The sequence below is a fragment of the Acartia tonsa genome, chromosome 9 (genome assembly GCF_053477335.1).
Source record: "Acartia tonsa isolate MP-2025a chromosome 9, ASM5347733v1, whole genome shotgun sequence".
Classification (NCBI taxonomy): Eukaryota; Metazoa; Arthropoda; class Copepoda; order Calanoida; family Acartiidae; genus Acartia; species Acartia tonsa.
Window position 1 is genome coordinate 38118997 of NC_137268.1, and position 13472 is coordinate 38132468.

A 13472-nucleotide genomic window follows, 5' to 3' on the forward strand; every position below is an offset into this window, starting at 1 on the left:
TTTAATTTAACAAAACTATGACTATCTTTTTATCAAACTTGTATAAAAATGCAAGTTTAATGTTTGAGATTAATCAATAACCTTTTTAAAGCACAAATTTTAGCACGCACAAAAAAACGCGCATATTAACAACTACAAAGACAAACATCAACTGAAGCCTAAAAACAACTATTTCTGCAAGGTTTTTCCTCAATATTTTCTGCTTTAACAATAATCTGCCCTTACGTAAAAATTCTCCTCCCCGTGTTGAAAGACGGTGGAAAATTTTGGAGCTTTATCATGTTCTATGTACGTGACTACTGGGCGAAAAAAAGTGGGCCGGGTAAGAAAAGATCAACGCGAGTGTCTTTTTTAGTGTTCGATAACTGTGCCTGAAAAAATCTAGTTATTTTAGTAATATAAACATCTTGTATTTCTTTCTATGAAAGCACTACATTTCAAACAACGATAACTAAAATTACAAAATAAACGTTAGTTATAGGTATACCCATATTTTAACCGAATAATTGAAAATAATTCATTTATTTAAATTAAAAATTTTAATGGATTTTTTTCTATTAATGTACATTTTTAATAGCTCTTCGCCCTAATAGGCAAAACTAAATTCATCGACGGAAATAAACCATTAATTTGTTACTGTTGTACTTTGCAAAAAAATGGCATTAAATTATATTAAGTTTAAACAAAAATGCCTTTATTTTCAAGAGGGGGGGGGGGGCAATGGATTGTTTATTACACTAGTCCCCATGAAGTTTTCTTATTAGTTGGCTTTACAACTTTGGTGACTTTTATATATTGTATTTTGATTGGTAAGTTTATTAAGTTGAGTGTTCATACGTTTCAACCACGAATTTCAATCTAATTGTCATTGTAATTTTAATGTGTCATTATTAATCCATCGGCCATTGTCGTATCACTTTAGATCCCTGTATATTTTCCCTATCACAATTCAAAAAAAATTTCATAATCTGTTTATACAAATGATTAAAAAAAGACATATTGAGCAGGAATAAAGTATATCCAACAAGCGAAATAAAACTAGAATAATACTAGGGGGAAGGGGGGGGGGGGCTAATCGAGGCCTCCAAAATCAATAAAAAATAAACTAAAATTACTAAATAAAATTCAGATTAATTCAGTTTTTTGTTTGAAAATCAAAGAAAAAATACTTGGCAAGGTTTCGTTGTAAAAAAGATGTAATTTATGTGAGACTATATTCTATAAAATTATACTTTAATGTATGGATTTAATAATACTTGGATCTTGCACCAGATTTTCAAGTACTGTAATAAAATGAAACTTGTAGCTGGCGATTCCCTAATCCAATCCCCTCCTACTTGATGAACGAACTGGCCAATAAATGATTTTCATGTTAGCAACCTAAATCGATGACAATTTTCCCCTGTCTTAATATCCACGTATATTATATTTCCATTAATGTTACATAAAATTGAGATATTATTAGGGGGTGTGTCAGAAAGTACACTTTATATTCGTAGATTTATTTTACAAAGCCAGACAATTCTGTACGTTTATCAATCAACAGGAGTTACGGAAAATTTTACTGGCTAAAAATGAATTCCAGTTTACTGTATATATGTGTGTCTGTATAAAGTGAGTCTACTACTTGTCTCGAGTTATTTTTTTGTTTTGCTAGCATAGCATCTATATAATAGGGTGACTAAAGATTCAAGAAAATCTTTAAATTTTATGGGATACAAAATAGCTGATAATTGATTTACATTCCCAATTATTATATTAAAAATTATTCCATTAAAAATTACGTTTCGATACTCATTTTTATGAAACACCCTATCAAAATCAAGTCCTCAAAGTTGTAGAGCCAACGAATAAGAAAACTTCTTTAAAAACTTTGGGGACTAGTGTATTATACATGAACCAATGCTTTCTTCATCACTGTGAATTTAAAAAAAAATAGTTCCATTAGGATACCTCATAAATGCTGTCCAGTGTCCATGGCACTCAAACGCCAGATCCAACAACCTAAGATGATTAAGTGGAGCAAAATGTCTTCTTTTCCTTCCAAAAAAAACCGGGGTATGATAATTCCTAACTGTGCGTGGTATGGAGTTGCGCCTGTGTTGGGCCAAGGCATTCCCCCTACTATGAATGTAGTGCATCTGATAATGTAGCAGTACGAACCCTTTTCAACGTTTTTAGTTTAGCCTGTCATAAAATCCACGTATATTCTACATCCAATATCATACAGAACAACTGTACACTTAGCAAGTATTTTATGAACCCTGCAATAAAACTACTTCATTTTAAAGTACATAATATTATATCCAGCTTTTGAAATTAATCAATTAAAACCTTATACGTGAATATTTACAAATTTATATTTATTTTACAAAATTGTTGTAATATTTATAGAAAACATTTTCATTAATTAGTCAAGGTACAAATATCAAATATTAATCATTACAACTACAAAGTTTTTATTTCAAAATTAAAATTTTGATCTGATAATTCTTTAAAAAGAATACAGTGCTTCATTTATCATTTATTTCTGATTATCACCATTAAATTTATTATAGTAATACTGTTAAATTTTTTAAGAAGTTGTATTAACTTTTATTTTTATAGCTAGCCGGTGCTTTTAATAAGTAGTAGATGTAAAATTTTACATAGAATTCAGATATGCAATCGTTTTTTTTTGTAGACCTCTTATTTTTTAAGTAATTTAAGTTTTTTTAAAAATTAAGTCGATTTTAAGGTACTAAAACGCAACAAAAAAGGAAGAAAATGGCCATTATGAACAAAAATAGTAAGATCTTTAATTTGACACCTTACTTTTAGAATTCTGTCAGGTAATTATTGAAAAAATCGATTTTTAAAACCCACGAGAATAAAAACTTTGAACCTAATTATATCATTACACAGGCATAAAAATATGGGTTCATATATACCTTTAGAATCAGAAAAATAATACGAATCCATTGCATTGTAAGCAAAATTGAAAAAATTTAAAAATAAGAAAATGGCCTAACATATTATTTTGTACAGGCAACATTTTCTTCATCCCCTCTTTACCCCCTCATTACCACCTTAAATTTTTATTCTCAAAACAAGAAATAAGATGGTTGCCTGTATAATATAATATAATATTTTCATATAATTCCTTTTAATGTAGTTTATTTACTATTTTGTAAACTTTTTATTTCAATTTTGCTTAGAATGGATTTGTAATATTTTTCTCATTCTAAAAGTATATATAACGCCTATTTCTTATGCCTGGGTAATACAAAGTTTTTATTCTAGTGGGTTTAAAAAAATCGATTTTTACAATAATTACCTGACAGAATTCTAAAAATAAGGTGTCAAATTATAGATCTTACTAATTTTGTTCATAATGTCCATTTTATTTCTTTTTTTGTTGCATTTTAGTACCTTAAAATCAACTTAATTTTTTTTAAAACTTAGAATACTTCAAAAATAAGAGGTCTACAAAAAAAACCAATTGCATATCTGAATTCCATGGAAAAATTTACATCTAAAACTTACTAAAAGCACCGGCTAGCTATAAAATTAAAAGTTAATACACCTTCTTTTCAATCATTATGAAATAAAAATTGAAAAGAATTGAAATCATTATAATTAATTTTTCAGTATGGCTTTGAAACCGATGAATATCCAGTGGATAAGAACCGGTTCTCAGTCAAAATGAAAAATCATGTATCGTATTATATTCAGTTTTCTATAAATATAAAAATGTACAATCATAATATTAAAACCAGTTTTGTTAAATTGTGCTTAAAGCCCTTGGGCACTAACAAAACTGGTTTTAATTTTTTAATATCTTCGGTAAGCTGTCTATAATACGATGCAATAAATAACTATTCATTAACTGGAGATCCTCTTAAAGAACAGTGGTTTTTACAAGGTGGGTTTTATATGTCAAAACATAAAATAACAAATTTATTAACATAGAATAAAAGTCTTTTAAGCATTATATTAGTATGAACTTTACACAATAATTTTGTCAAATATGATAAAAAGAGGGTAATAATAAGAAGCAGAAAATAGTGCCTATTTAAATTGACGTCGAACAATACAAATGACCAATGATAGGCCAGTATACATTGTAATTGGCCAATGGTAGAATATATATTGGCCTGTCATATGTCATTTGTATTTTACCATTTTATATTAGGCTCTATTTGCTGCTTCTAATAATAACATAAAGGTAGATATGCTCATTGATTAACCAAAGTGGTTTATAAGTTTAAGAATTTAGGAAAAAGATTCACATTTTTAGGTCATTTCAGGCAAAAAAATCTATTTGGTAATGAAGAATATTTTTTAAAAAAATATTAATGTTGGGATCAGTGAAGTAAACTTGTTTTATTTAAGATTTAGTTTGCCCAATACATTTTACAATAAAACAGTAAAAAAAATTTATGAGATAAAAAAAGATTTAAGTATTTTAAGTAATGCCACTATGAAAGCTCCTTAACTAAACATAAAGAATAATAATAACAAATGGTTTTGAAAAAACAGGATATCAATTTGGACATGTCATATTTGATACAGAAAAATTCTATATTACCATACATTGACTTCTACCTGTATATACTCCTTAGCTAAAAATATATTATAATTGCAAAACAGATATAAAATTACAAAATATTTGTATCAAATATTTTTCCATATTTTCGTGTGGGTATTTTATTTTGTAAATAAATGAATTAAAAATTTTATAACAATGTTGAAATATTTTATTTTTCTTATTATTTGTATTGCAAATTTGATAATAATGATTAATGTACTATTAATTAAATGATCTCTTTTTTCTATTAAGCAATATGATTATTAATGAGTTTTTAATCACAATTTTTAAATCACTTTTATACTTATATTTTTATTTGCTTGTTTAATAACTTTTTTTTGATAGAATTTTGTACTAAATTTGTCCTCATTTTTTCTAATCATTTTCATCATAAGCATTAATAGTTTGCGGCTCTTGATATGCCTCTCTGTAACCTGAAATAATTAGTTAATTCAGCATGTTATTAATTTATCTACAGTATGATCAAATATTTTTTCTTGTTTGAGAATACCTTTGAAAAATGATTAACTATAGTTGGTTTAGTATAGAATTCAGTGCTTTCACAGAAAGATACTTTTAAGCATTGATCCCCTCCCACCATAATTTTAAAATAAATTGAAAATAAGAGTAGGGCACTAACATTATCCAGCAACTAAAATAACCCAGGGAATAAGGGAGGGGACAATTGGCAATTAATTCAATATAAGAGTTTTCGATGAAAAGCAATGAAAACCAGATTTATCCAGAAAATTTGACCAAAATTGTAAAGGGATCATGGTAATATAATTTAGAACAAAATTAGTTCTAAGAAAAAAATCATTTACTTGAAAATTAAATTACCAGTACCTCACAATGTATTAATATTCTGTAATTTATCGCTAGAAAAATCGTGTTTAGAACTTTGTCAACCCTTCTTTTATATTTTTAAATGCCACCTAAATTCAAGGGGTTTTTAGATTGTTTAACACATAAATATCACAGTAGAGTTTCTATACATGAAGTGACATTTTCTTGGGAAAAATATTTGTTAAAACCAGCCATTTAATAATAAATGTCTGCTATATTCAAAACTAACTCAGCTTGTTAACGGGGCATTGATGCGCTAGTACCCAAAGTCAGGCATAATCTGCTGAATTCTTGCACATTCCCTTTAAGCCAGTACCCAAAGTCTGAGACTCTTAAAAATTGAATATTTGATCCATTGTCCCTTCCCTTACTCCCTGAAAATAACCTAACCTACAGTAAAAACAAGAAACTAACCCACATTGTTTTCTATTTATTTTAAATATACGGTTGGGAGGGGGTTTAGGGAGGTTATCAAGACACAATAATCCAAATCATAATAATTATCAAAAATTCATTAATATAAAAGTATGGAATTTTCAAAGTTTTTTTTACATGCTTACCTTTTTATGATAAATATGAGGGGGGGGGGGGAAGGGAGAGGGATGGATGGATTTCTAAATATCACACAAAAGAACTGTTTAAATGTATCTTTTTTTAAAATTTGATCATACTGTAGTTTGTTTTTCCCGATTTGCTTCTAGATATCCTATAATAATCAAAATTAAAACTATTACAAAAAACTGTAATTCATAAATTTTTAGTTTAATTTAGAATGCAAATGCTCTGTAAAAAAATTGTTAGGCTGTCCAAGATAGACATTTTTTATTTGTTTTATATTTGTTTTTAACAAATAATGTTTTTTATTATTTCCCATATTTAAAGAAAAATTAAGATCCTAAAATACAATAAATTTTAACAAATAATGAATTGTTGGCGGATTTTTTGCTAACAAATATTTTACTATTTCTTATTTCTGTTTTGTGATGAAAAAGCATTTTATATTGAACATAGGGTTAGCATTATTTTCTATTTTAGTATTTTTTAAAAAATGATATGTGAAATAAAACTTATTAATAAAATTTGGAACATTTATTGAAGGTTGGATGGGTAAAAGCCTCAATAAGAAACCTCATGCACACTTCCAAATTTTAAAAATGATATAATGATCCTAGTTTTTAAAAATCAGGTAAATGTTTAACGCCATTCCCCAAGAGTGAATTAAACCCTTCCAAAAAATAAAAAGCTTGAACGTCCTTGAAACCAATTTAGGATATAATATTCTGACAAACAATTTTAAAAGAAAATTTCCCCACAACCCCCTTCCCTTTTCCTCCTCTTTTTACCCACCACTCTTCAGTCATATGAAAAAACAAGATATTCCCCCAGCTAACTTCCAAAGGTTTCGTGATTTTTTGTAGAATTGATTGTTACAATAGCTAGGCCTGACTTATAATATTTGTTTGAAGAGCAAAGGAATAAAGATACTTTCTACAAGTAGAAAATTATTGCTAGAAAATGCCTATTTCAATTAAATGCTATATTCTATCCACTATGGAACTCAAACTTAAAATCCAGACGATGTAGCCATTTGAGAATAATATTAAAAAAATATTTTCCAGTATGGCTTCGAAACCGATTAATATCCGCTGAATTAGAACTGGTTCTCAGCCATACTGAATAGTACGTATAGCATTGTATTACAATTTTCCACGAATATTAATATATAAAACTTGTTAATAATGTTAATGTCGTGTGGGTGAGTTGCACCTGGACTGAACAGTCAACTTGTCAACTCGAGGCCAGACTCTTGGTCCTTCACCTCATACCCGTAGTACAGTACATTACAGACAACCAACCCTTTGATTGCACGATCTTTGTCTGGAGATCCTAACTGTGCATGGTAATGAGTTGCGCCTGTTTGGGGCCAAGGCATTCCCCCTACTCTGCATTTTTTATGTTCTGTGCCGAACAATGCAGGTAGGTACCATTATTAACGTCTTTGGTATGACGCGGATTCGAGTTGCATCCTTCCCAACAGTTTCCTTGACACTTTAATTAGAACCTGTGGGTAATTTACACGTCAAACTTAAGGGTGGAGAGTTAAGGTTTCGTGATTTTTTGGTCACGGTGTTATTGCGACAATTAATGCAACCAAAGCATGAACATGACGCTGTATCAGCAATGACTGAAGCCACATCAAATCCTAAGGACTTTTCAATGCAACCTAGGATCTAACATGACTCCTAGTCGTTGAACTAACAAACGCCACTAATACACTAGTGAGCTACTACACAATGCTAGTCCACAAGGACTTTTCAATCAACCTATGACCTTACAGCGTTTTTTGATCATTAGTGCACCATGCCAAGGACCACCCATGCATACCTGATTTAGGGCTAAGGCTTCCCCCCTACTCTTACTCCAATCTCTAACGCCTGAAAGAGCAGCAGTAGGTACTAATTTTACATCTTTAGTATTGATGCGGTCTGGGGACTCGAACCCAACACCTCCCCAACAGATAGGCGGACGTTAAACCACTGAGCCATATCTGCGGGTTAATATATAAAACTTAAGATTAATACCAATTTTTAGGCCTAATAAAACTGGTTCTAATCTAAGCTGTCTAAACTATTATAATTAAGTTTCTCTAAACGCAAGTACTTTTCCAGTGATCAAATTCATTATCCGTGATTGAGTGTGAACTGATACCTGAATGAGGTCGGGTGTGGATTCCAGCCTCTTCTTCCAAAACTGATCTACGGACCTGCCAATAAATCCATGTTAAAATTGATTTTTTTCTTTTTAATTTCTAAACAAAAGTATAATGATGTCTGCTTGTCCATCCTGTTAGAAGAAATCAAATTTTCAAAGAAATAAAACAAACTTATTGCTGTAATAATGGTTATTTCTCGCATCGTTTTATAAACAGCTTTCCGCGGATATAGAATGTACAATTATAAGATTAAAACCAGTTTTTTAGCCCGTGCCTTCGGCATGATTGTCCATTTTTATATTCGTAGAAAGCTGGATATAATATGATGCTAGACAAAGTTTTTTCGTATGGGTGAGAACCGGTTCTTATCCACCGGATTCGAATGAATACGAGAAAATAACTTTATTGGTATCAATTTCTGCAATGACCTAAATCATGTTTTTAGGTAGGGAGAAGGAGGGATACAATTTTCAAAAGTATATTTCTGGGAGGTAAAACCCGCATTAAAATAAAATTTTCACCTGGCATATATATACTATGTTTTTTGAACTATGGTGTTTTTTGTGAGTAATCCCTCCCCAAAAAATTCTTGGAGAAAACAATTTATATATTTTTTTCTCAGCGTTATGGAGCCGTAGCCGGGAGCCGTGGAGCCGCCATATTTTGCTGGAGCCGGAGCTGGAGCCGTAATTTTCGTTAAAAAAATGGTTCCGGCTCCGGGTTAGCTAAATAAAGTGATTTTTTATTAATTATAATTTGGTAACTCTGTTTTGTCATGTGCAAATGCCCCTTTTAAGTTTTTCAAGTCCATTTTTATAAAAAATTTAACTTTTAAAACCTTTAAAAGTCAAAAATAGACCTGAAGAAAAAATATGTTGAGTTTTTCTTGATTTTAGATCTGAGCCGGAGCCAAATCAGGAGCCAGGGCCGCACCAAAATCAAACGGCTCCGCAACGCTGATTTTTTTGATGTTGGAAAGAATAATATTACTCCCAATAATCTCCTCCCCCTTCGCATTGGACATCTTGAAATTAGATTAACATCCAACAATGCTATACTTAAAATGAAAGAAAAAATAGGATCTTAAACTACCTTTAATATTAATAGGGTACCTTAGGATCTCCAGGTCCCCAGGATGTTGTGGGGTGCACTGCTCCCAACATTTTACGCTTACAACAGTAGGCCAGTATCATTATAACAGCCCACAGGGGTACCTAAAATATTTTCCACAATCAAACATTGTTAATAACAAAAAAATTCTATTATCAGGGTAGGTCCGTCTGTATGTATTACGAAGCCCAATCTTTACCACTTTTGCATTACTTTTGATTCATGTGACGTCATATTCTACATATCTTTTTTAAGGGGTTTTCTTTCCCACTTTTCCCCCTTTTCATGACGTCACAGGAATTAAAAGTGGTGCAAAAGTTGTACAGATTGAGCTTCGTCGTATGCATCGTATAGATGTTATCGTTAATTTGTGATGTTATCCTATGACATAATCATTTCTAGAATGTTTGTACGTCCTCTTAAAACATGCTTATTTTTAACTATTTGACTACAATTGCTAGTAAGATATAATATTATATTCATTTGAGCGATTGGGCACTGAAAACGGATTTCTTTCAGTTGGGCAAGAATTATTTGGGTACTGGTGGATAGCCACGCAGGGCTAAGGCCTAGCAGATATAGGTCCCACAGGGTTAATGTATAGAATGGAAAATCTAACCCCTCCCCCTTATTTTCAATAATCTCAAAAATAATATTTACTAGTTCTGATTTTCCTTCATATCTAAAGAAGCTAATGTTGTAAACCAGGGATCTAAAGGAATAAGACAATGGCCGATAAATTGATGTACAACCTAATTGATGATACACAAAATTACTCCTTCTGTAGATAGGAATTAGTTGTTGAAACGTTTGAACCCTCAACTTATTATACCAACCAATAAAATTATTTCCCAAAATTGTTAATTCAACAAATAACAAAACATTATTACAAAACTTTTGAGGGGCGTCGTAGCTCAGTGGTAACGCACTGAGTTTCTGGTAAGAGAGTTCGAGCTCTAGTCCCCATTTGGCAACTCGATTTTCTCAGTGTCTCGTCTTCCTCCATGACTACTTAGGTCCAGACACTAAGAAACAATGGCTACACAAACAAACAAATAAAACTTTAGGGGCTAGTGTAATCAAAAGGCCATTGTCCCTCTCTTTCTGGTTGTAAACAGCTGTAAAACATTACCTGAGCAGCTGATATTGCAGCCAGAACGTAGCCAATCCAATGTCCCCACTCTTCATATTCAACCTAAGCAAACATAAACATTAAGATGGTTCAATGTATTTATTTTTACTTGGACCTTACACCAGTTGATCGCGAACTCTAATAATGTTAAATTTGTAGCTGGCTAAAATAACAAATCCCCCATTCCACCCGCTTTAACCCACCATTTTTCCTCCTGTTTGATAAACAAACTGACCAATAAAAAATGTCCATGTTAGCTACCCAATGATGGTAAATTGCTGTTTTTTTTATACATACCTTAATATTTTTTGTAGTTTTGTAAAAGTAGTTTATCTATAACTATAATAGATTAATTTTTATTCAAGCCACGGCCCGGGTAGGTTTTTAACTATTTTATTTTCAAAACTTAAACCTCAGAGGCTACAGTCACAGTCTTTAATGGATTAGAAAACAGAGAAATTAACAGTGTGAATGATTTTCGGATACAATATTTGTAGACACTAAGTGGGTGTAGAATATCTACTCAGAGATGGGTTCTCTAAAAAGAATGCCGCGTTTTTTAGACATTGATTGATTGAACAAAAACGATATCGTTATGCAGAGTATACAACTTAAGAATTCAAAATTTTAAAATTATTATTTTAGCCATTTGTATAATGTCTAATACAGCTCTAAAAAGATGGATTAATTAATATGCAGCAAAAATGGATTGAAGATAATTTTTTTTTCTATGAAGGCCGTACCAACAAAAGCGAATTATACAAATGGCTAAAATAATAATTTTAAAATTTTGAATTCTTAAGTTGTTACTCTGTATAACGATATCGTCTTCGTTCAATAAATCAATGTCGAAAAAACGTGGCATTCTTTTTTGAGAACCCATCTCTGAAACAAATAATTCGTTTAAAGTGTACAATTACTTTGTCAGCGAAGCCACTCTAAAAGTTACAAGTGTCGTACTGTATATAAGTCAGTCTGTTCGTCTGTAAGGACCTTACGTTTTAAGGAGTTTTTTTTCGCCTTTTTTTTAAAATTCATTATTGTATACCTCATTACTTATTACCCTTCCAATATCCGACCAAATAGTATAAAAATTAAAAGGCTAGCCTAACAATTATGGCTTACATAGATATAAAGAAAATATCTTTTTAAAAGCGAAGCTTTTCTATAATTAGGGTCGGTCCGTCCGTCCGTCCGTACGTCCGTCCGTCCGTCCGTCCGTCCGAGATAGTTAGCTTTTATTCGTTAATTTAGGCATGTTAGAATTGTCCTATCGATTTCAAACTTTGCATGGTGATTCCTGTAGTAGTTAGGTACGACTTAGAAAGCGTAGCAACTCTATAATCGTTACCAGAATGTCCGTACGTCCATTTTAAACATGTTCATTTTTGTACTTTTTTAATAACAATTTTTATGTGATAAAATCATCCGATCGATCTGATTTTTTGATTACTGATTCATATTATAATAAGGTACAATATTATGAGCGAAGCATCTCTATAATCAAGTATTAAAAATGTCAGTATGTCCTTAAACAGAATTCTGTATTTAAGAAGTTTTGCAACAAAATTTACGTATAATTTTGTCAAATCTTTTAATTTCATATTTTGTATATTCAGTTCTGACACTCAACAAAAGTTAATGTTCGTCTGTCATATCGTTTCAGAGCTTCGCTTTTATGGATGTTGTCATCCTTGTTTCTATAACTTTATTTTAAAACTTTTTAAAAAAATTTTTATGTTATTTCTATATTTTAACCCTTAGACTTATAAAAGGTCGGAAATTCATTATCAAATAAGGGACTTGCACAAAAAAATTTAGCCCTCTAGCTCTAATAGGAACTGAGATAATAAGGGGGGGGGGGGCGTTGAACCCCCACCCCGACCAATTAAGGTGCGGCAAGGGGCCCGACTGTAAAGGGTTAATATGTTAAGAATAAGATGGTTTATTATTAATTCTAAATGCTTTAACATAAAGTTTGGAATATTTTATATTTGTAAAATACGTACTTTTTTACACAGAGTGTTTCCAGGATATATACATTGTATTTTTGTTATGGAATCACAATTAAACTCATTTAGTAATTAAGCCGGTTCAATTACAAATTTCTATCTAATCAATTAGTAGATAACAGTATGTACAAAATGCATGCGTAATTTTTTACCCGAATTGCGTATAAATGTTTAAATTTTTATGCAAACAAAATAAAATTTCTTTTCTTCCTTTTAGTTCATTATGTAAATAATAATAGTAAAAGTATTGTATATGTATTACGTAGTCATAACTAAACACAATAATGATAAAATATAACTTATGATAGAGTCGTGCTGAAGGGGGAAGTATCCCCAGGAAAAATCAAAAGGATTGGATACATTCATTTAGATGTCAACTCCCCAGGTGTCCACCACCCACACCCCTATACCCCTACCCTTTGACAAGGTAAACACCCCAAAAACCAGTTAATGTAGGTGTCCAACCTATTACAATTTAATATCAACCCTCGTGGTGTTTGAATTACACCCCTGCAAACGATTTTGATCCAAGGAGGGTGTTCAAAATCGTAAGGGGAGTGTCGAAATTCCGGTTGCACTTAGCACACCCCTGGCCAAACCTTGTGCACGCAACTGATTAATTTTATTTAAAAAATTATATCTTATTAATAAGTACATTAGAACGGACAATAAACATCTTAATATATGTTCAATTTGAATTAATGCGAAGTTTTTCTAAACTTCTAACCTTTTAGTATAAACATTAATGTAGGCCACTTTCAAACAGTAGAAACTAAGGAAGATATCAAGATAGTCAGTAGGGTGGCAGGAGCTATGAAGATAGATAGATACCTGATTATATTTAGGCCACTTCCAAACAGTAGGAACTAAGGAAGATATCAAGATAGTCAGTAGGATAGCTAGAGCTATAAAGATAGATAGATACCTGATTATATGTAGGCCACTTCCAAACAGTAGGAACTAAGGAAGATATCAAGATAGTCAGTAGGATAGCTAGAGCTATGAAGATAGAGATAGATACCTGATTATATGTAGGCCACTTCCAAACAGTAGAAACTAAGGAAGATATCAAGATAGTCAGTAGGGTGG

General features: G+C 31.2%; 1 protein-coding gene across 4 annotated transcripts in view; it reads right to left on the reverse strand.

Moving 5' to 3' along the window:
- Positions 1–2186: 2186 nt before the first annotated feature.
- The window catches only part of LOC145328869 (sodium- and chloride-dependent glycine transporter 1-like), an 81548-nt gene continuing 70262 nt past the window's right edge, over positions 2187–13472 (reverse strand). For 2 of the 4 annotated variants that reach the window (XM_080172790.1, XM_080172791.1), the window contains exons 25-28: positions 10372–10434; positions 9242–9343; positions 8126–8180; positions 2187–5004 (exon numbers count right to left, since the gene is read on the reverse strand). In XM_080172790.1, the coding sequence (XP_080028916.1) occupies positions 4946–5004; positions 8126–8180; positions 9242–9343; positions 10372–10434 (279 nt within the window). In that variant the 3' untranslated portion in view covers positions 2187–4945. Of the gene's footprint in view, positions 5005–8125; positions 8181–9221; positions 9344–10371; positions 10435–13472 lie in introns of all 4 variants that reach the window. The other 2 variants (XR_013882665.1, XR_013882666.1) reach the window with 2 other exon arrangements.